Source organism: Neomonachus schauinslandi, chromosome 5 (genome assembly GCF_002201575.2).
Source record: "Neomonachus schauinslandi chromosome 5, ASM220157v2, whole genome shotgun sequence".
NCBI classification, from domain to species: Eukaryota; Metazoa; Chordata; class Mammalia; order Carnivora; family Phocidae; genus Neomonachus; species Neomonachus schauinslandi.
In genome coordinates this window covers 172,196,980-172,213,253 of record NC_058407.1, presented here as the reverse complement: position 1 = coordinate 172,213,253, position 16,274 = coordinate 172,196,980, and the positions used below count along the sequence as shown (strand labels likewise).

Below are 16,274 nucleotides of genomic sequence, written 5' to 3'. Positions count from 1 at the left end.
GACCTTCTAAGTACAACTTCCCATCAAATCAAAGTCACCGTTATATGGATTCACCTCCCAGCAAGGTCATCTCGAGAACGGTAATGTAGAAGATGCACCCCCAATTCAGAATGTGAAAAATCATTTGAGAAAATATGAAATGTTTACACACGTTAGTTCTTTATTGGAAGAGGTGGTTCAGATCCATTTATATATGCAAAAGGGTAGGATGACAAAATACATAATGGCCCTGTCACCTTTTCAAATATTTTACTTAAAATATACTTTTTATTAAGCTTTAAGGTCACAGTGTAGGAAATCTCTGTAGTTGCCATTAAAACTACTCTAAAGAATATTTCCTGCACAAAACGATGCAGGATTTTAAAACAATATACATGCAGAAAAAGACACATATCTTAAGTGCACAGAACACTCAGATATTCAGCACCCAGATTTAGAAACAGTATTACCAGCACCAGATAAATACCTTTTTCAGCCTTGCCCCAAGGCTAGCCACTAGCCTGCTATCTAAATGCATAGACAAGTTTTTACCTTCTTTTGCTTTACACAGATGGTCATGCAGGGTGTGTGCCTCTGTGTCTGGCTTCCAGCATTCAGCTCTGTGAAACCGAGCTCCTATTGCAAATACTTACGGCTCACTCGTTCTCAACACTCTACAGTCTTCTGCAGTGAAACATACCACTTAGGTTCATTCATTCTACCGAATGCATGCCTTCAGAGAATTCTGGTTTTAGCAGTTTTATGCCATGAATATTCTAGCATGTCCTTTGGTTGACATAAACGCACCTATCTGCTACGTTTGGGTTAAAAGGGTATACGCGTGTTCAAAGAGCCAGCTTTCCAAAATGGTCATAATAGTTGGCAATACCTCGAGCAGGGTAGGCTTCCTGCTGTTTACCTCCTTGCCAAAACTTGGTTCTTTTTTATGCTTTTCATTTTAACCATCTCAGTGGGTGGGTGGTGTTTTAATTTTGCATTTCCCTGATTACTAATAAAAATAACATACCTTTTTGTGTTTACTGGCCATCTGGATATTCTCTTTTAAGTGGATGTCCCAGTCTCTTGCCCATTTTCTATTTTTTTCTTGTTGATTTGTAAGCATTCTTTTTCAATTTTAGATCCAGGGCTGGAAGGGCCAAATCCAGACTGTTGCCTGTGTTTGTGAATAAAGTTTTACTGAGACACAGACATGTTCACAGAGACTGTCTAGCCCACAAAGCCCCAAGTATTTACTAACTGGCCCCTTCCAAAAACCATCACCACTCCCTCCTCTACACTCAAGTCTGCTGTCATATATGTAAGTTGTGTATTTTCTCCCCGTTTCTTGCCTATTTGCTTTCTTAATGGGATCCTTTTGATAAACGTAAGTTTCAAAAAGTTAATATATCCAAATTAACTGGCTTTATTTTATAGTTTAGTGATTTGGGGGTCTTAAGAAAAATTTTCTTACTATAAGGTTACATACAGTCTGCTAAATTTTTCTCAAAGCTTTATTATTTTCCATTTCATATTTAGATCTGTAATCCATCTCAAACCACTTCTCTATTTTCTATTAAATTTACTGACATTTATTTAGAAAGAATATCCTCTTCCCCATTACACTGCATTATCATCTTCATCAAAAACCAAGTGACTGTATTATATATGGGTGTTTCTGGAATCTTTATTCTGTCTGAATGGTCAATTTGTTTCTCTCTGCACCAATACCACACAATTATAATTTCTATGGCTTTATGACAGGTCTTCCTTGGTACCTGGTAATATAAATTCTTTCACTCTATTCCGGAAGATAGCCTTGACTATTATTGGTCTTCTGAATTTTCATTTGAATTTTCGAGTTAGCTTAATTTCAATTAAATAACTTACTAGGACTTTTAAGATTGCATTGAATATATGAAATTATTTGGGGGAAATTGAGATCTTTTTAAAACTCTCCTGGAATCCATGAACTAGATATGGCCCTCTCAAGTTTTGTAGTTTTTTTTTTTCTAGATACAGTTCTTCAAAACAGGTGTTAGGTAATTTTCCCTCCAGGCACTTGAGGATTTTTGATGCTATTTTAAGTGGTATTGCTTTTAAGTTTTTCATTTTTTATGTTCACTGCTGGGTATATTAAAAAACTATTTTTGCACAATGAGCTTATATGCAGGGACCTTGCTAAACTTAGTCATTAATTTCAATTATCTGTGCAGTCTTCAGAACTTTCAATGTACAAAACCATGTCAATTGCAAATAAAAGTTTTACTTCTAATCCTTATGCTCTTTGTTTTTCTTCCCTTATTCTCCTGGCTATGTCCTCTTGCAGAATACTGAATACAATTAGTGACAGCATATAGCCTTTTTTTTTTTTTTTCCTTTTTTGCATCCTGGAGAAAACTTTCAGTATTTCAGTATTAGGTAGGCTGGCGGTTGTAGTTTTAGATACTTTTCATGCAAGTAGGGAAGTTCCTTTCAAATCCATAGCTTATGAAGAACATTAATGGATGCTGACTTTACACGTGACTTTTCTGCGTCCTAGACTGTTTCCATGATGTAGTCCAGTGATTAATTTTTGATTATTAAATGACCCTTACATTCCTTGGCCCAACGAACTGGGTCGTGTGACCACTATAAACAGGTTACTGGCAATCAGAATGGAATTATCATGATTGGTTTAGACGAATCGGGATTCACCCTCTGTGTCATGTGAGGAAATGGTGAACAAACTCTCCCAGCAAGGAATAAGGGGAGAAAGGACACTGAGTTAATCAACTAAAACTGCCAGAAACTTGTATTTGTTCCACAATACTGGGAATGAGGAGCAGTGCACAAAATAATGTGACATAGTATTCACATCAAATAAAAGGAGATGAAGTTTCTGAATTACATATTGGCACACCGCGCACTCAAACCTATGGATTAGACAAGCAGAGTGGCACGAGAGCTGTGTGTTGTTTACAGATAAACTGTGTGGATGCCCTTTTACTGACACAGACTTAACTCCAAATCATCTATGCATAGTTTATGAAAATAGTGTCTTAAAATCTTTTTTGTTCAAATGTAGTTGAAAACTCTACAAAAACCACCAGCTTAGCCTTTATTGATGGGGCATTCGCCAAAAACCCATTTGTCAATGCCTCCCAACAAATAGAAAAGTACGTATTTAACTATCTGGTACCTAGCAAACGTCTCACCAACAACAAATATCCTGTGTTAGTACATTCTGCCACCTTAATACTCAGAATACTGCCTTTTCCCAAATAATTCAAATCCAAATTTGCATAGAATTACTATTAGACTGCATTTTAAAAACATGATAGAAACTGCCATATATGTTTAATGTTTCCGTCCTCATTATAAACTCCTGATTCCAAAACTTCATTTTATACAATGGTTTATTCAGAGCTGATAGCTTCTGATAGCTTTCCTATAAACATTGGAATTTACATCAGAAATATGGCTTTTAGTATAACAATTTCCAAGACAACATGTTTTCCCACATTCATCACTCTGACAGATCTCGTCTTGGTATGATTCCCTGATATGTAAATACAATTTGAATTCCAAAATAAATATTAAATATTCATCAAGTTTCACTCCTGTATAAATTATCTCGTGCCCAATGGGTTGCAGGATCTTGCTGAAGGCTTTGCTGCTTCTTGCATTCCTAGGGATCCTTCTCTGTGAGAAATCAGGTAGAGATGAATCTAATGCCTAAATGGTTTTCCCCATTCAGAAACACGAGCTCTCAGTGACGTCTGTCTCCCTATTAGATTCTGTCATACTCAGAGCGTTTTGACTTTACAGGAGAGTCTCCACATCCAGTACACTCACATTCCCTCTCCTGTGAATTCTCTGATGGCTATTGAAGGCTGATCTGTGGTGGAATTTTTTCCCACACTCGTTACATTCGTAGGGTTTCTCTCCTGAATGAGTCCTATAGTGTACTGTGAGGTATGACTTCTGAGAAAAGACTTTTCCACATTCATTACATTCGTAGGGCTTCTCTCCTGAATGGCTTCTATAGTGTACAGTGAGGTTTGACATCCGAGAGAAGACTTTCCCACATTTACTACATTCATAGGGCTTCTCTCCCGAATGGATCCGGTGATGGATGGTGAGATAGGACTTCTGAGAGAAGAACTTCCCGCATTCGTAACACTCATAGGGCTTCTCTCCTGTATGCACTCTTTGATGTCTAAAGAGGGATGAGTTATGGGAGAAGGTTTTCCCACATTCACTACATCCATAGGGTTTCTCTTCAGAATGACTTCTGTAATGTATAGTGTAGTATGACAACTCGGAGAACAATTTTCCACAGATGTTACATTCATAGGATTTCTCCCCTTTTGAAAGCGACTGGTGCCCACTGAAGGCTGAACTGTCAAGGAAGATTTTCCCACATTCATTACATTCATAGGGTTTGTCTCCTAAAGGAGCTGTAGGATGGTCAGTGAGATATGAGAACTGAGAGAGCTTTCCACATTCACTACATTCGTGGGGCTTCTCATCTGTGTGTACTTTCCGATGTCTAATGAAGGCTGAATTTAAATTGAAGGTTTTCCCACACTCATTACATTCATAGGGTTTCTCTTCTAAGTGACTTCTATAATGTATAGTGAGGTACGACACCCGAGAGAAGAACTTCCCACACTCACTGCACTGATAGGGTTTCTCTCCCGTGTGGGTCCTCTGATGTGTAATAAGGGTAGATTTTCGGTAGTAGGATTTCCCACATTCATTACATTTGTAAAGTTTCTCTCCTGTATGCGTTCTCTGGTGGTCACTGAGGGCAGACTTGCGGGAGAAGGATTTCCCACATTCGTTACAGGGATAGGGTCTCTCTCCTGAATGATTCCTCTGGTGTAGGGTGAGATGGGTCTTTTGGCAGAAGGTTTTGCCACACTCATTACATTCATAGGGCTTCTCACCTGAATGAGTTCTCAGGTGTTGGGTGAGATGTAACTTCTGACAGAAAGTTTTCCCACACTCAGTACATTTATAGGGCTTCTCCTCTAAGTGTGATCTCCGATGGACGGTGAGGGTCCCCTTTTGGCTGAAGGATTTCCCACACACATTACATTCATAAGGTTTCTCTCCCGTGTGGGCCCTCTGATGTATGATTAACTTTGACTTTTTACAGAAGGATTTTCCACATTCGCTGCATTCAAAGGGCTTCAATTCCATCTGTGACCTCTGGTATACGTTAAAATTTGACATCTGGATGAAGTCGGACCCAGAGTCATTCCACTCGTAGGGCTTTTCCCCCATATAAGCTCTCTTATGAGCAAGGAAAACAGCTTCATTGTCTAAGGCTTCCATGCATTCATTATATTCAAAGGGTTTCTCCAAAATATTAATTTTCTGAAGAATACTCTCTTCATTTTGAGAATAGCCTTCCCCATTTTGCTTACATTCATAGGGTTTCCCTCTGTGGTACATCTTCCCGCATTCACTACACTCATCAGGTTTCCTTCTTGCATAGCTTCCATCACTAATAATTAATTCTGAAGTAGACTCTAAATTCTTTCCACATGAGACACAAGTATGAGATGTTATGTTTGAAGGAACAAGGCTTGTTTCCACATTACATGTTTTATCAAATGCATTCTCTCTCTCTTCAATCGGGGTTTTGCTGTTGATAGAAATAGCTTGCCTTGAATGTTCATCTTCTTTTCCTGGGATTCTCTCTATCCAGTCATCAACTTTCCAGACTATTTCTAAAAAGGAATAAAATTAAACAAACCTTGTGAATCTGAACACACCAGGTATCAAACGGGAGCGGTACTCAGGTGCCCTACGGAGGAAGTGACTCTGGCTTTATAGCCAGTCTCCAAAAATAAACATCATCACAAGGGTCTAGTCTTCCTCTCCCCTTGATGGGTCACATAAGACACACACACACACACACACACACATACACGGGAGTGGGGTGGGGTAGGCACAGGGAAGGGATAAGAGTGGGATAGGACTCAGCACCAGAGAGAGAAGGGAGAGTAAATTCACACCAAATATAAGTACCTTTGTTACTTCCCAAATATGTTCAAAACTTTGGTAGAAAAGGTGAAATAAACCCAAGAAATGATGAGCAGAGGGCACCATCACTGAAAGAGCACTAGATTAAGGCAGAAACAGGAGGGCTCTTAAGCACATTGGTCCAGTGGGAGAACAAGAGCAATTGCTACATGAATATTCAAGGAAAACATTCAGGTACGGATTACGCTGGGAGTAAGAGGTCACAATTTATATTAAACTGTAAGATACTGCTTCACACAAAGATTACCACGATGACATCCTCACTAGCCCAGACCCTTCCAAAACCTTTGCCTTTCTATTCTGCACAGAAATCCAAATAAGCATTCTAAAAATTCCAATCTCCTCATCTTTAGAAACAGTCCTACCACCAGGGCTCCAACTCCCCAGCCCTGGTTCACATTCACCTGGAGGGAGGAGAGTTCCAGGCACATAAATATCCAAAAGAAATGTAAGATGGGACCAGATGGCAAGAGACCGAGCCACGAACATCGGCTCTCTGAAGTGTCCCGACAGTCTTACTTAACTGTAACTGCACTTTGCACAACAGAGCATGGCGGCTCAAAGTGCAGAGATGAGGCTACCTCGATTCAAAGCCACCTCTACCACACTACTGGCCGAGTCTTGAGCAAGTTACTTAACTGTGATGCAGCTTCGCATGGCTGAAATGTGCCCAAATCACTGGGAAAGGACCAACTTGGTGCAGGTAAATCGCTCAGAACAGTATATGAAACGAAACACATGTCCATCAATTTTCTTTCAATTTACTGACTTAAATTTCATAAAACCAGTCATGTCCCTGACATAACACTAACCAAGTCCTGAAAACAAGCAAGTTATAGTATAGGTTTCGTTTAGTTTTAGTATAAAACCTTAAATGTCAGATTTCTAAAGCTGCCCCTGTAGTATTAACTTTTTATTTCCATGCCTCTTACAGAGTTTTGGAGCCTCTGAGCTCTTGCTAGCTGCCCTCATCCACAATCAGTGTGACACCAACAGTTCTGTGCTCAGAAATCTACACCATCCCTGGGCCTCCAAGCCCCGAATACCAACAGAAAAAACAAAACAAAACAAAAAAAGAGAAGTTATCATTCACCAGTAAGATTTTTCATTACTTGGATTCACAAATGTATTCAAACTAGCATTTCACTAATCTTCCAAAAATACCTTCTGCTCCAGGAAGCCAGGCCATGCCCACTTACTCCCAATCACCAGCCTATGCTCACACTCTCATTCACCAAGGTGGCTTCCAGCGGTGGCTACACTCCACACCTATCCATACTTCAGGGGAAGCTTTAAATGTTTCTTCCCAGCTATTTAAAGCTCTTCTTCCTTTAATTTTTAAAACAGGTTTAACACAAAGTTATAAATAACATGTACTTGAAGGTCACTACTCTGTGTGAAAGCTCAACCTGAACTAGTCCATGCAACTATGTTTTCCTTTCCTAACTTTTAAACTGTGTGCCTGCGGATAGTATGGCAACGTTTCCTAGTTTTCCTGAAATCTCTCTGTGATTGGAAACTAAAGTAGTTCCTAATCTGATCAAATGGGGTGCTTTCAGGTTCCACCCTAACCCTGTTTTATCGAATCATAGTTGAGGATAAATTATGTCTCAACGGATATAGATAATAAAGGTCTTTCTTCCCTAGGTCCTCAATCCATGAAAAACCTACAGAATGCCTTCTATACGTTACATACCAAAGCAGGATCCTTCCTCTTGGAGAACTGTAACTCAGGTAGAGAAAGAGAGTCAAGTACCAAATATACAAACATATCTAACTTTTATGGTAACTGCAGAATGGGTATCAAGAGAAGGGAGAAACAAGCGTGGTGAAGAAGTAATTAAGGAAAGCTCAAATAAGAGGTGAACTTTTAAGGATAAAGTTCTAGAGGTTCTGTTGCACAACAATGTGAATATAGTTAGTACCACTGAACTGTATGCTTAAAAATGTTAAAATGGTAAATTTTGTTATGCGTTTGTGGTTTTTTGAGACTTGGCATTTCTTCCGGGGTAGATTTTTTAAAAAATTATTATTTTTTTTCTTTTTAAGATTTTATTTATTTATTTGACAGAAAGAGAATGAGAGAGAGAGCACATGAGAGGGGGAGGGTCAGAGGGAGCAGCAGACTTCCTGCCGAGCAGGGAGCCCGATGCGGGACTCGATCCCGGGACTCCAGGATCATGACCTGAGCCGAAGGTAGTCGCCTAACCAATTGAGCCACCCAGGCGCCCATTTTTTACTTATTTTTAAAATTCAAATACAGTTATTAATGTGCCATGTTATATTAGTTTCAAGTATATATTGTAATCTCTTTATAACTACAATTTAAAAAAGAAGGAAGGAAAATGTATAATTTGGGTAAAAGAGGCACATACGAAGAAGGGCTAGAATAGTCTGGACATCTAGACCAAATGGAATTTAACAAGAGTCTGGGGAAACAGGCCATGAATTTTGATGGGCAACATCACACCATAGTGAGAGGAACCCGAGGAGAGGAGAATGTAAGATGTATTTCAGAAGAAATAGTTATGGGCTCATCTTGTCAGCCTAGCGTTAAATCAACTGGATGTTTCAGATGAACAGACTCTGCAACTTCCAAATAGGATTCACTGTAATCCAGGTATAAGAAAGTATCCTTTACGCTGAGGTCAGAAGAAACTAAGAATATACAGGAAAATTTTAAAGCATTTCACAACATAAACAGGAACCAAGGGAGAGAAGACCAGTACGATGCAATAGATGAAGGAAGTGGGGAGGATGCACAGAATGGCTTGGAGAAGTTTGCAGCTGACTGTCAGCCACTCTGAGGAAGAAGGGATTGGGGTCCCTCTCCAGCATGGGCATCCGTCAGGTAAAACAGTCCACAGGTTACAGGCATTAAATACCAGTTGGGACAAGCAGCATAAACACAAAGAAAAAGGCCTCACAGTTGAGATAAGATGAACCTTTTTAAAGGACATGAAGAAAATTAAAGAATGGAAAAAAGGCTCTTTTCCTCCCTGGCTGCTCGAAGCTCAGCTGCCATCATGAAGGACATGGTAACTATCCAGACCAGGAAGCTCACAAGCAAGTAACTACTTCAGTGGAAACAAATGGTCATTGATGTTCCTCACCCCAGGAAGGCCGCACTAATGAGGGAACCACTAGCACAATGTACACGACCACACCAGCTGTCATCTTCGTAGTTGGACTCAGAACCCATTTTGGTGGTGGCAAGACAACTGGCTTTGGCACGATTTAGGATTCCTTGCATAATGCAAAGAAAAATAAACCCAAATACAGACTTGTAAGACATGGCCTGTACGAGAAGAAAAAGACCTCCAGGAAAGAGTGAGAGGAATGTCAAGAGCAGAAGGAAGAAAGTCAGGGGGGACGCCAAGAGCCATGGCTGGTGCTGGCCAACAGTGAGCCAGAGATTGGACAACAGGAGTCAAGATTCTGCAGCGACTTTATCTGTGGTGATTGTGCAGATTTTTCATGAGGATTAATAAACTAAGAACTTAAAAAAAAAAAGACTTTATTTATTTTTGTAAGAGAACATGAACGCCTAAGCGGGGGGAAGGGACGGAGGGAGCAGCAGACTCCCCACTGAGCAGGGAACCCCGGGATCATGACCCGAGCCAAAGGCAGATGCATAACTGACTGAGCCACCCAGGCGCCCAAACTAAGAACTTTAAAAAAAAAGAATGGCAAACAGGTCCTGGGAGGCCAACTTCACTTATGAGTAAACGCTTCCTGCACATCTACGGTGGCTGCAGATGTGGGCAGACAGAGAAGGAGCACTGGGAAAAGAGGAAGGCCTGACTTGCGCTGCACCAGCATACTGACACCACTTAAAAGCACAAAGTCAAAGAAAAATCAAGACGGCTGCATGAATGCTTCAGCGAAGCTCGATTTTACTTATTTTTATTTATTTATTTATTTAAAAAATTTTATTTGACAGAGACAGAGAGAGAGCACAAGTACGGGGAGCAGCAGAGGAGAAGGAGGCTCCCTGCCAAGCAGGGAGCCCGATGTAGGGCTCAATCCCAGGACTCTGGGATCATGACCTGAGCCCAAGGCAGCTGCTCAACCGACTGAGCCATCCAGGCACCCCGCGAAGCTTGATTTTATTTTATTTTAAAATTTTTTTAAAGATTTTATTTATTTGACAGCGAGACAGACAGCGAGAGAGAGAACACAAGCAGGGTGAGTGGCAGGCAGAGGGAAAAGCAGGTTTCCCGCTGAGCAGGGAGCCCGATTTGGGGCTCGATCCCAGGACCCTGGGATCATGACCTGAGCCGAAGGCAGACACTTAACGACTGAACCACCCAGGCGCCCCGAAGCTCGGTATTACAGTAACCTTTTTCCTCTCTTCTTCAAACCTGCCTGTGGTCTCAGGAACCTGGCACCACCCTGAAAATAACTAACAAGGCTGGCAGCATATACACAATTCCTGTCAAATCGGCTAGATCCTCTCCCTTATATAAAGCCCCCTTCCTTGCAGTTTGTGAATGCCACAGCCCTCTGCAGCCTCCTTTGCCCGGCAAAGCAATGAAGCTCTTGTTGCTCTTTATCCCAAGCTGTCTTTCAGTTATATTTGGGCTCCAAAGCACAGGGGTCAGTTTTCAACAACATCACGTGAGGACTGACTTAGGGCCTGTGCTCATCGGTGCCGAACAGAGCGCTGGTGCACCTACACGAGGCAGTGGCTGGCCTCACCGGCTCAGGGAGGGAGCAGATTTTGGTGTCTGAGTGCACAAAGGAGGGAGTGAAACAGGCAGGAAACCAGCCCAAGGCACTTCATGGCAAGGAAAGAAGGAAAATGGAAGACAAAAAGAATGAACGGGAAAGTCTCAAGTTCATTTTTCTCTGAGACTTCTGAATGCCTGCAAAGAAAGGAATTCTGTGCTACTGGGGGTGGGTGAGTTACTGAGAACACACGAGGAGGAAGTGAATGGATCCTCAGCACTGGCTAGCGTGGAAAATGTCCACAAGTGTAAATCAAATGTAAAATCAGAAAAGCAGCCTGACGCGGTGCTGGAGGGAGCAAGCTGCCTGCGGCCTGGGAGGTGTGGCCAGGGCGCTGGAGGCTGAGGGCCGCCCTCAGTCCCTCAAAGCGGGGGCGACCATGTCCAAAACCCTACTGTGCTCCTAACTTACCGGGATGACTCTGACACGGCAGATCACCTTCAGCTATCCATGGCTCCTCTCCCTGCTCCAACTTGAGGATCACTTTCGGTTTGGTGCTGTCATACCCTGTGAGTGAGAAACAGAGGCAGACTTGGACCGGCTGCTCGGCTCTCAGATCTCTGAGTCTAAGATGCTGCCTCAGAGGCTGCAGGATAAAACGTGGCCAGTTTTGCACCTTCGCGAAATCAGAAGGTTTCGATGGAGATGCCAACATACGAATACCCAACCTGGTGCCCAAAGGGAGTTAAATGGTCCTATCACTTATTTCTTCAAACTTGAGGAAAAATCATTAAATTGGCAGTCCCTCCACCCCAACCCCGGCCCCCGGGGGTATGGACCCACACAGCAAGCTCTCCTCACCCACAGAAACGAGATGGCTGTAGTTCTCCAGCATCACATCCCGGTACGTGGTCTTCTCATCGGGCTCCAGCTGCTGCCACTCCTCCTGGGTGAAGTCCACGGCCACATCCCTGAATGACACTGGCCCCTGGAACGGCACCAGATCAGAACTGGTCACATGGAGGAGGCATGCGGGCATGGGAGCTTACCAAGCTCACTGATAAAGTTAACTGTGAACGCTGAAAACCTGACTGTGTGTTATAGATTATGGAATGAAATCGGAGTGGAAACACACTGCCTTCGGGTTCTTTCACACGCCCCCTAAAAAACCAAGCCCCGAAACCAGAAAACCAAGTGAGCTCCCGTTTTGCAACTGAACTGAGTTCTGGGGGATGTAAGATGAGTAAGACACCACTCCTGCTCTCAGAAAGCTTCCAGCCTGGGAGGAAAACACCACGGAAATAAAGACGCATTTTAACCCTCAGCCTCCCGCCCCACCTCGTCACGGGGGCGCATGCAGCACTCGGTCCCTGGTCTCCGTCTTCTGTTCAGCTGTTTTCATCTGTAGCGACCTGCGTGACTAAGGGTTCAACTTCCTCCAAGTTTTGGGCCAAATACCACACCTCAAACACCTCACTCTTGCAGCAATAACTTGCACCAACGAACACCCGAGAGGTCAAGTGCCGCACGGAGAGTGGTTTAACGAACTGAATTTTATGCTGCCAGGTTAGGTTTCACAGATGCAGCCAGGATGCCAGAGGAGTAAGGCGGAAAGAAGAGGCAGAGGCGTGAAGTACCAATGGGCAGAAACAGAGGCAGCATTGACACTGAAGAGGGGGGTGGGAAGAACAGGTCAGAGAGACCCCTGCACAGCTCTCTGATGGTAGGAGCGGATTCTAATTCAGGAGGGTAAACTCAATGGACACAGTTACTTTCCTGCCTCAAAAACAAAACAAAACCCCCGAAAAGTCCAATTCAAAGAAATAAAAGAACAGAGCCCTGGAACACAGAGGCTGTTCCCTGAGCAGGAATTTCTCTGAGGAGACTCCTGATACACAGAGTCGAGAAGAGGAGAACCGAAGCCGCAGACCGCACAGCTCCACACAGGGCACACGCAGGGCCCCAGCAAGAGTGGACTGCGGACTGTGCCAGAGCCCTGGAGGATCCCCAGGCCCATCGAGAGGGCGCAGGGCCCCAGTCAGCAGTGGAGGTGAGGAGCAATGAGCCACAGGAGCGCCTGAGCAGCCCAAGTGGTTCCCGGTTTTCGGTCCACAGAGCAGTGGGATGAGCGGCGGACGGTAAGACCTCTCCGGTTGTGGGCACCGTGGCCACACACGTGGCAGAGTACCACACGCTTCAGGCCTGCACAGGTGGGGGGGATCACACATTCACTGCGACACAGACAGCTTCTGTCTGGGATAAATGTTAAATCGGAGGGAATACGGGTGCGCTCCAAGAGGGTCTTGGGCAAACCGGGACACACGTCCACTCTATCCGTGCTGGACGTGGGTGATCTTCCTGAAGGCAGCTCTCAGAGAACCACACTGAGGGAAAAGTGACTCGAGAGACAATCTTGTCTGCCAACTCGCAGTCAGTTCAAAATGGGAGTGGTGCCTACAGATTCCGTGTGTAAGAAGACACTATCCACAGGAGGAAAAGGCAGCCTACAGAATGGGAAGAACATCTGCCAACCATGTCTCTGGTAAAGAACTCATACCCAGAATACACAGCAAACTCCTAAAACCCAACAACAGAAACCAACATGATTCAAAATGGGAAAAGGACTGGAATGGACATTTCTCAAAGAAGACACATAAGCGTCCAAGGAGCACATGGGGAGATGCTCAACATCACTAATCACTACGGAAATGCAAATCAAAGCCACGATGAGTCACCACCTCCTGTCCCTTAGCATGGCTACTACCAAAAAGCCAGCAAATAACACATGTCGGAGAAATCAGAACCCTCGCGCGCTGTCGCTGGAATGCAAACTGGGGCAGCCACTGCAGGCATGAGAGTGCCTTAAAAATTAAAAATAAATTTGTTATTAATTTACCATATGATCAAGCAATTCCACTTTTGGGTATATACTTAAAAGAACTGAAAGCAGGGTCTCAGAGAGGTATTTATACACCCATGCTCACTGCAGCATTATTCATAATAGTGAAAATACAGAAGTAACCCAAGTGTCCATGGACACACGAAAAAACAAGCAAAATGTGGTCTATATGTACAATGGAGTAATATTCAGCCCTCAAAAGGACATTCTGGCACCTGCTCCATCATGGATGAACTCTGAAGACACGATGCTCAGTGAAACACACCACCACCAAGACAAATGCTGGACGATTCCACTTAGGTGAGGTACTTGGAATAGTCACAATCAAAGCGACAGAAAGTGCAATGGTTGCCAGGGGAGGGGGGACGTGGGACGTTACTATTTACTGGGGACAGAGCTTCAGTTTTACAAGATGAGAAGTGTTCTCAAGATGGACGGTGGTGGTGGTTGCACAACAATGTGAATGTGCTTAATGCCAGTGACTTGTACGTTTTAAAATGGTTAAAACAATAAATTTCATGTTATATGTACTTTATCACAATAAAAAAATGGAAGAAAAACTGAAGTGATGTCAACCTAAACACATTTCCCTAATCCACTAACTTCTAGGGCTCTGCAGTCATCCCCTCCATAAAGAAAAGAGTGAAATGGCGTCATTAGTTGAGTATATCCACATTAGCTATTAGTGATTTTTCTCCCAAAAACTGAAATAAAAAAATCAAGACTCATCAGCTGATTGAGGAGAACAGTGTAAATAAAAGATAAGCATCAAGATGAGCAGCTCAACAATGATAAAATCAATTTCGTAAAGGACACTTCATTTTTTCTACTGATTTGTATTTTTCAATAAATTAAGGATACTGCTTCCATAAAATGAGAACATTCTCCCAAAAACAGCCAGCAGAGAATACTTAGAAATTAAAGACCAAATTGTTGAATTTTTTTAAAACCCCCAAGTAAGAGGCTTAAATAACAAAGGGGACACAGAATATACAATTTAGGAAATGTCTCAGATAACAAGAAATTGAAATGCTAAAATAAAGCTTGAGATACAAAAGCCAGGTCCGACAGACTCAACATTTTCAGAAAGAGAAAACAAGAAGGACGAACACAAAGAATCAAAGGCAGAATGGAAAATGATACCTGAGCTGAAGGATCGCGTAAGCCTTCATGTCACAAGGGGCCATCCAACTTGCAAACAAGAATTTTTGGGGGGGAAATACAGATCTAGAGATTTCCTGATAAAATGCCCCAATCCGAAAAATTAAGGGCAAAAAAAAAAAAACTCCTAAAAGGTGGGGAAAAAACACACCAGTTACCCTGGAAACTGCCATTCTACTTCTCACCTGAGAAAAACCCTTGGACAACTGCCCACGGCTTGTGAAAGAAAAAGTATTTCGAACCCAGAACTGTACACCAAGCCAAGCTAACATTTCAGCCTACAGACATTAGATTCTTTCAGGAAAGCAGGACAATTTATGATCCAAGGGATCACTTTCCTCAAAACCTTCAAGATATCTTCCACTGAAAGCGAGTGAGAGGGCCGCCACAGAGGAACACGGGGATACAGACGCCCCCCTGAAGAGCAGCAAGGGGGTCTCCAATGCTGTTGCAAGCAGCGGTGCTAGGGACTGCCAATACTCAACAGAAGAAAAGTGCGCGGCAAATGTGTCCCATCATCCTGCTGTTGACAAAAGATGTATCCACACAGGGTTTTCTACCCCCATGTAGGAGCCACGGCCGACATTCCCCAAGACTGCAGGAGTTGAGCTGACGGAGAATCCCGAGCAGGACATTGCAGGACAAGTGAGCTGATGAACTGCCACGGAGAGTGGAGAACCTCCTGGGTTCAGTTAGTCCACAAGGCAAGGAGTGGCGGGGGCAGAAGACTGACCAAGCAATCGGTAAGACAGACAAAATCACACACCAATACCCCTTGTATCAACACAAATGCAAAATGAGATATTAGCAAACAGAATCCAACGCCAGAACGAAAATATATAATATCTAAGTGGCACTTATCCCAAGAACACAGGCTCATTTCATCTTTGGAAATCCATCAGCACGCTATTCTAGTATGGCCAAGAAAAGACTTTTATCCCACAAAGATGCTGAAAAAGCCTCTGACTATATTCAAAATACATACGTGATTAAAAAAAACCCTCAAGAAAATAGGAATGGATACTTCACTAGCACAGATATGTGTATACACACACACACTCACACCCGATACACATAGTACGTGGGATACACACACAAGCACTCGTGTGCTTTTTAAGTTTATACAGACGGAGACGCATGTGCACAGGTTTTATACAGTCCTCTCAGTTCTAAAGTCAGGGTTTTACTTAATGGACAAACACTAGATGCGTTCCCAGTAAGATAAGGAACAAGGCAAAATGCTCATTATCTCCAGTTGGAGAAAACAGAAGGCATACTAATCAACAGAGAAAGAATAAAACTATTTCTATTTCCAAGTGATATACTACACCCAGAAAACTCAGAGAATCAACAACAAAACCAACTCAATAAAGGAATACTGTTATAGAAAATCAGCACATATAAAGCAGTAGCCCCCAGGGAGCCTGGCTGGCTCAGTTGGAGAGTGTGCGACTCTTAATCTTGGGGTTGTGACTTTGAGCCCCATGTTGGGTGGGGTGGGGAGGGGTGGGGAGGGGAGGTGAAGGGG

General features: G+C 43.0%; 1 protein-coding gene across 1 annotated transcript; it reads right to left on the bottom strand.

Moving 5' to 3' along the window:
• Positions 1-3,297: 3,297 nt before the first annotated feature.
• RBAK (RB associated KRAB zinc finger) lies at positions 3,298-11,725 on the bottom strand. Its single transcript, XM_044915287.1, has 4 exons — positions 11,548-11,725; positions 11,158-11,253; positions 4,638-5,699; positions 3,298-4,238 (listed from the first exon to the last, which is right to left on the bottom strand). Exons 1-4 carry the CDS (start codon positions 11,723-11,725, stop codon positions 3,781-3,783), a joined length of 1,794 nt encoding a protein of 597 aa, XP_044771222.1. The 3' UTR covers positions 3,298-3,780.
• Between the last annotated feature and the right edge of the window lie 4,549 nt (positions 11,726-16,274).

Bases quoted from the DNA above. Each gene is read 5' to 3' on its own strand.
- RBAK (XM_044915287.1), bottom strand. From the start codon at position 11,725: ATGCCCGCATGCCTCCTCCATGTGACCAGTTCTGATCTGGTGCCGTTC. The intron at 5,700-11,157 runs GTAAGTTAGGAG...ATTCCTTTTTAG, and splicing joins GCCGTGTCAGAGTCATCCCG to AAATAGTCTGGAAAGTTGAT. The intron at 4,239-4,637 runs GTGAGTGTGGGA...GTCATTCTGAAG, and splicing joins AGAGAAACCCTATCAGTGCA to AGAAACCCTATGGATGTAGT.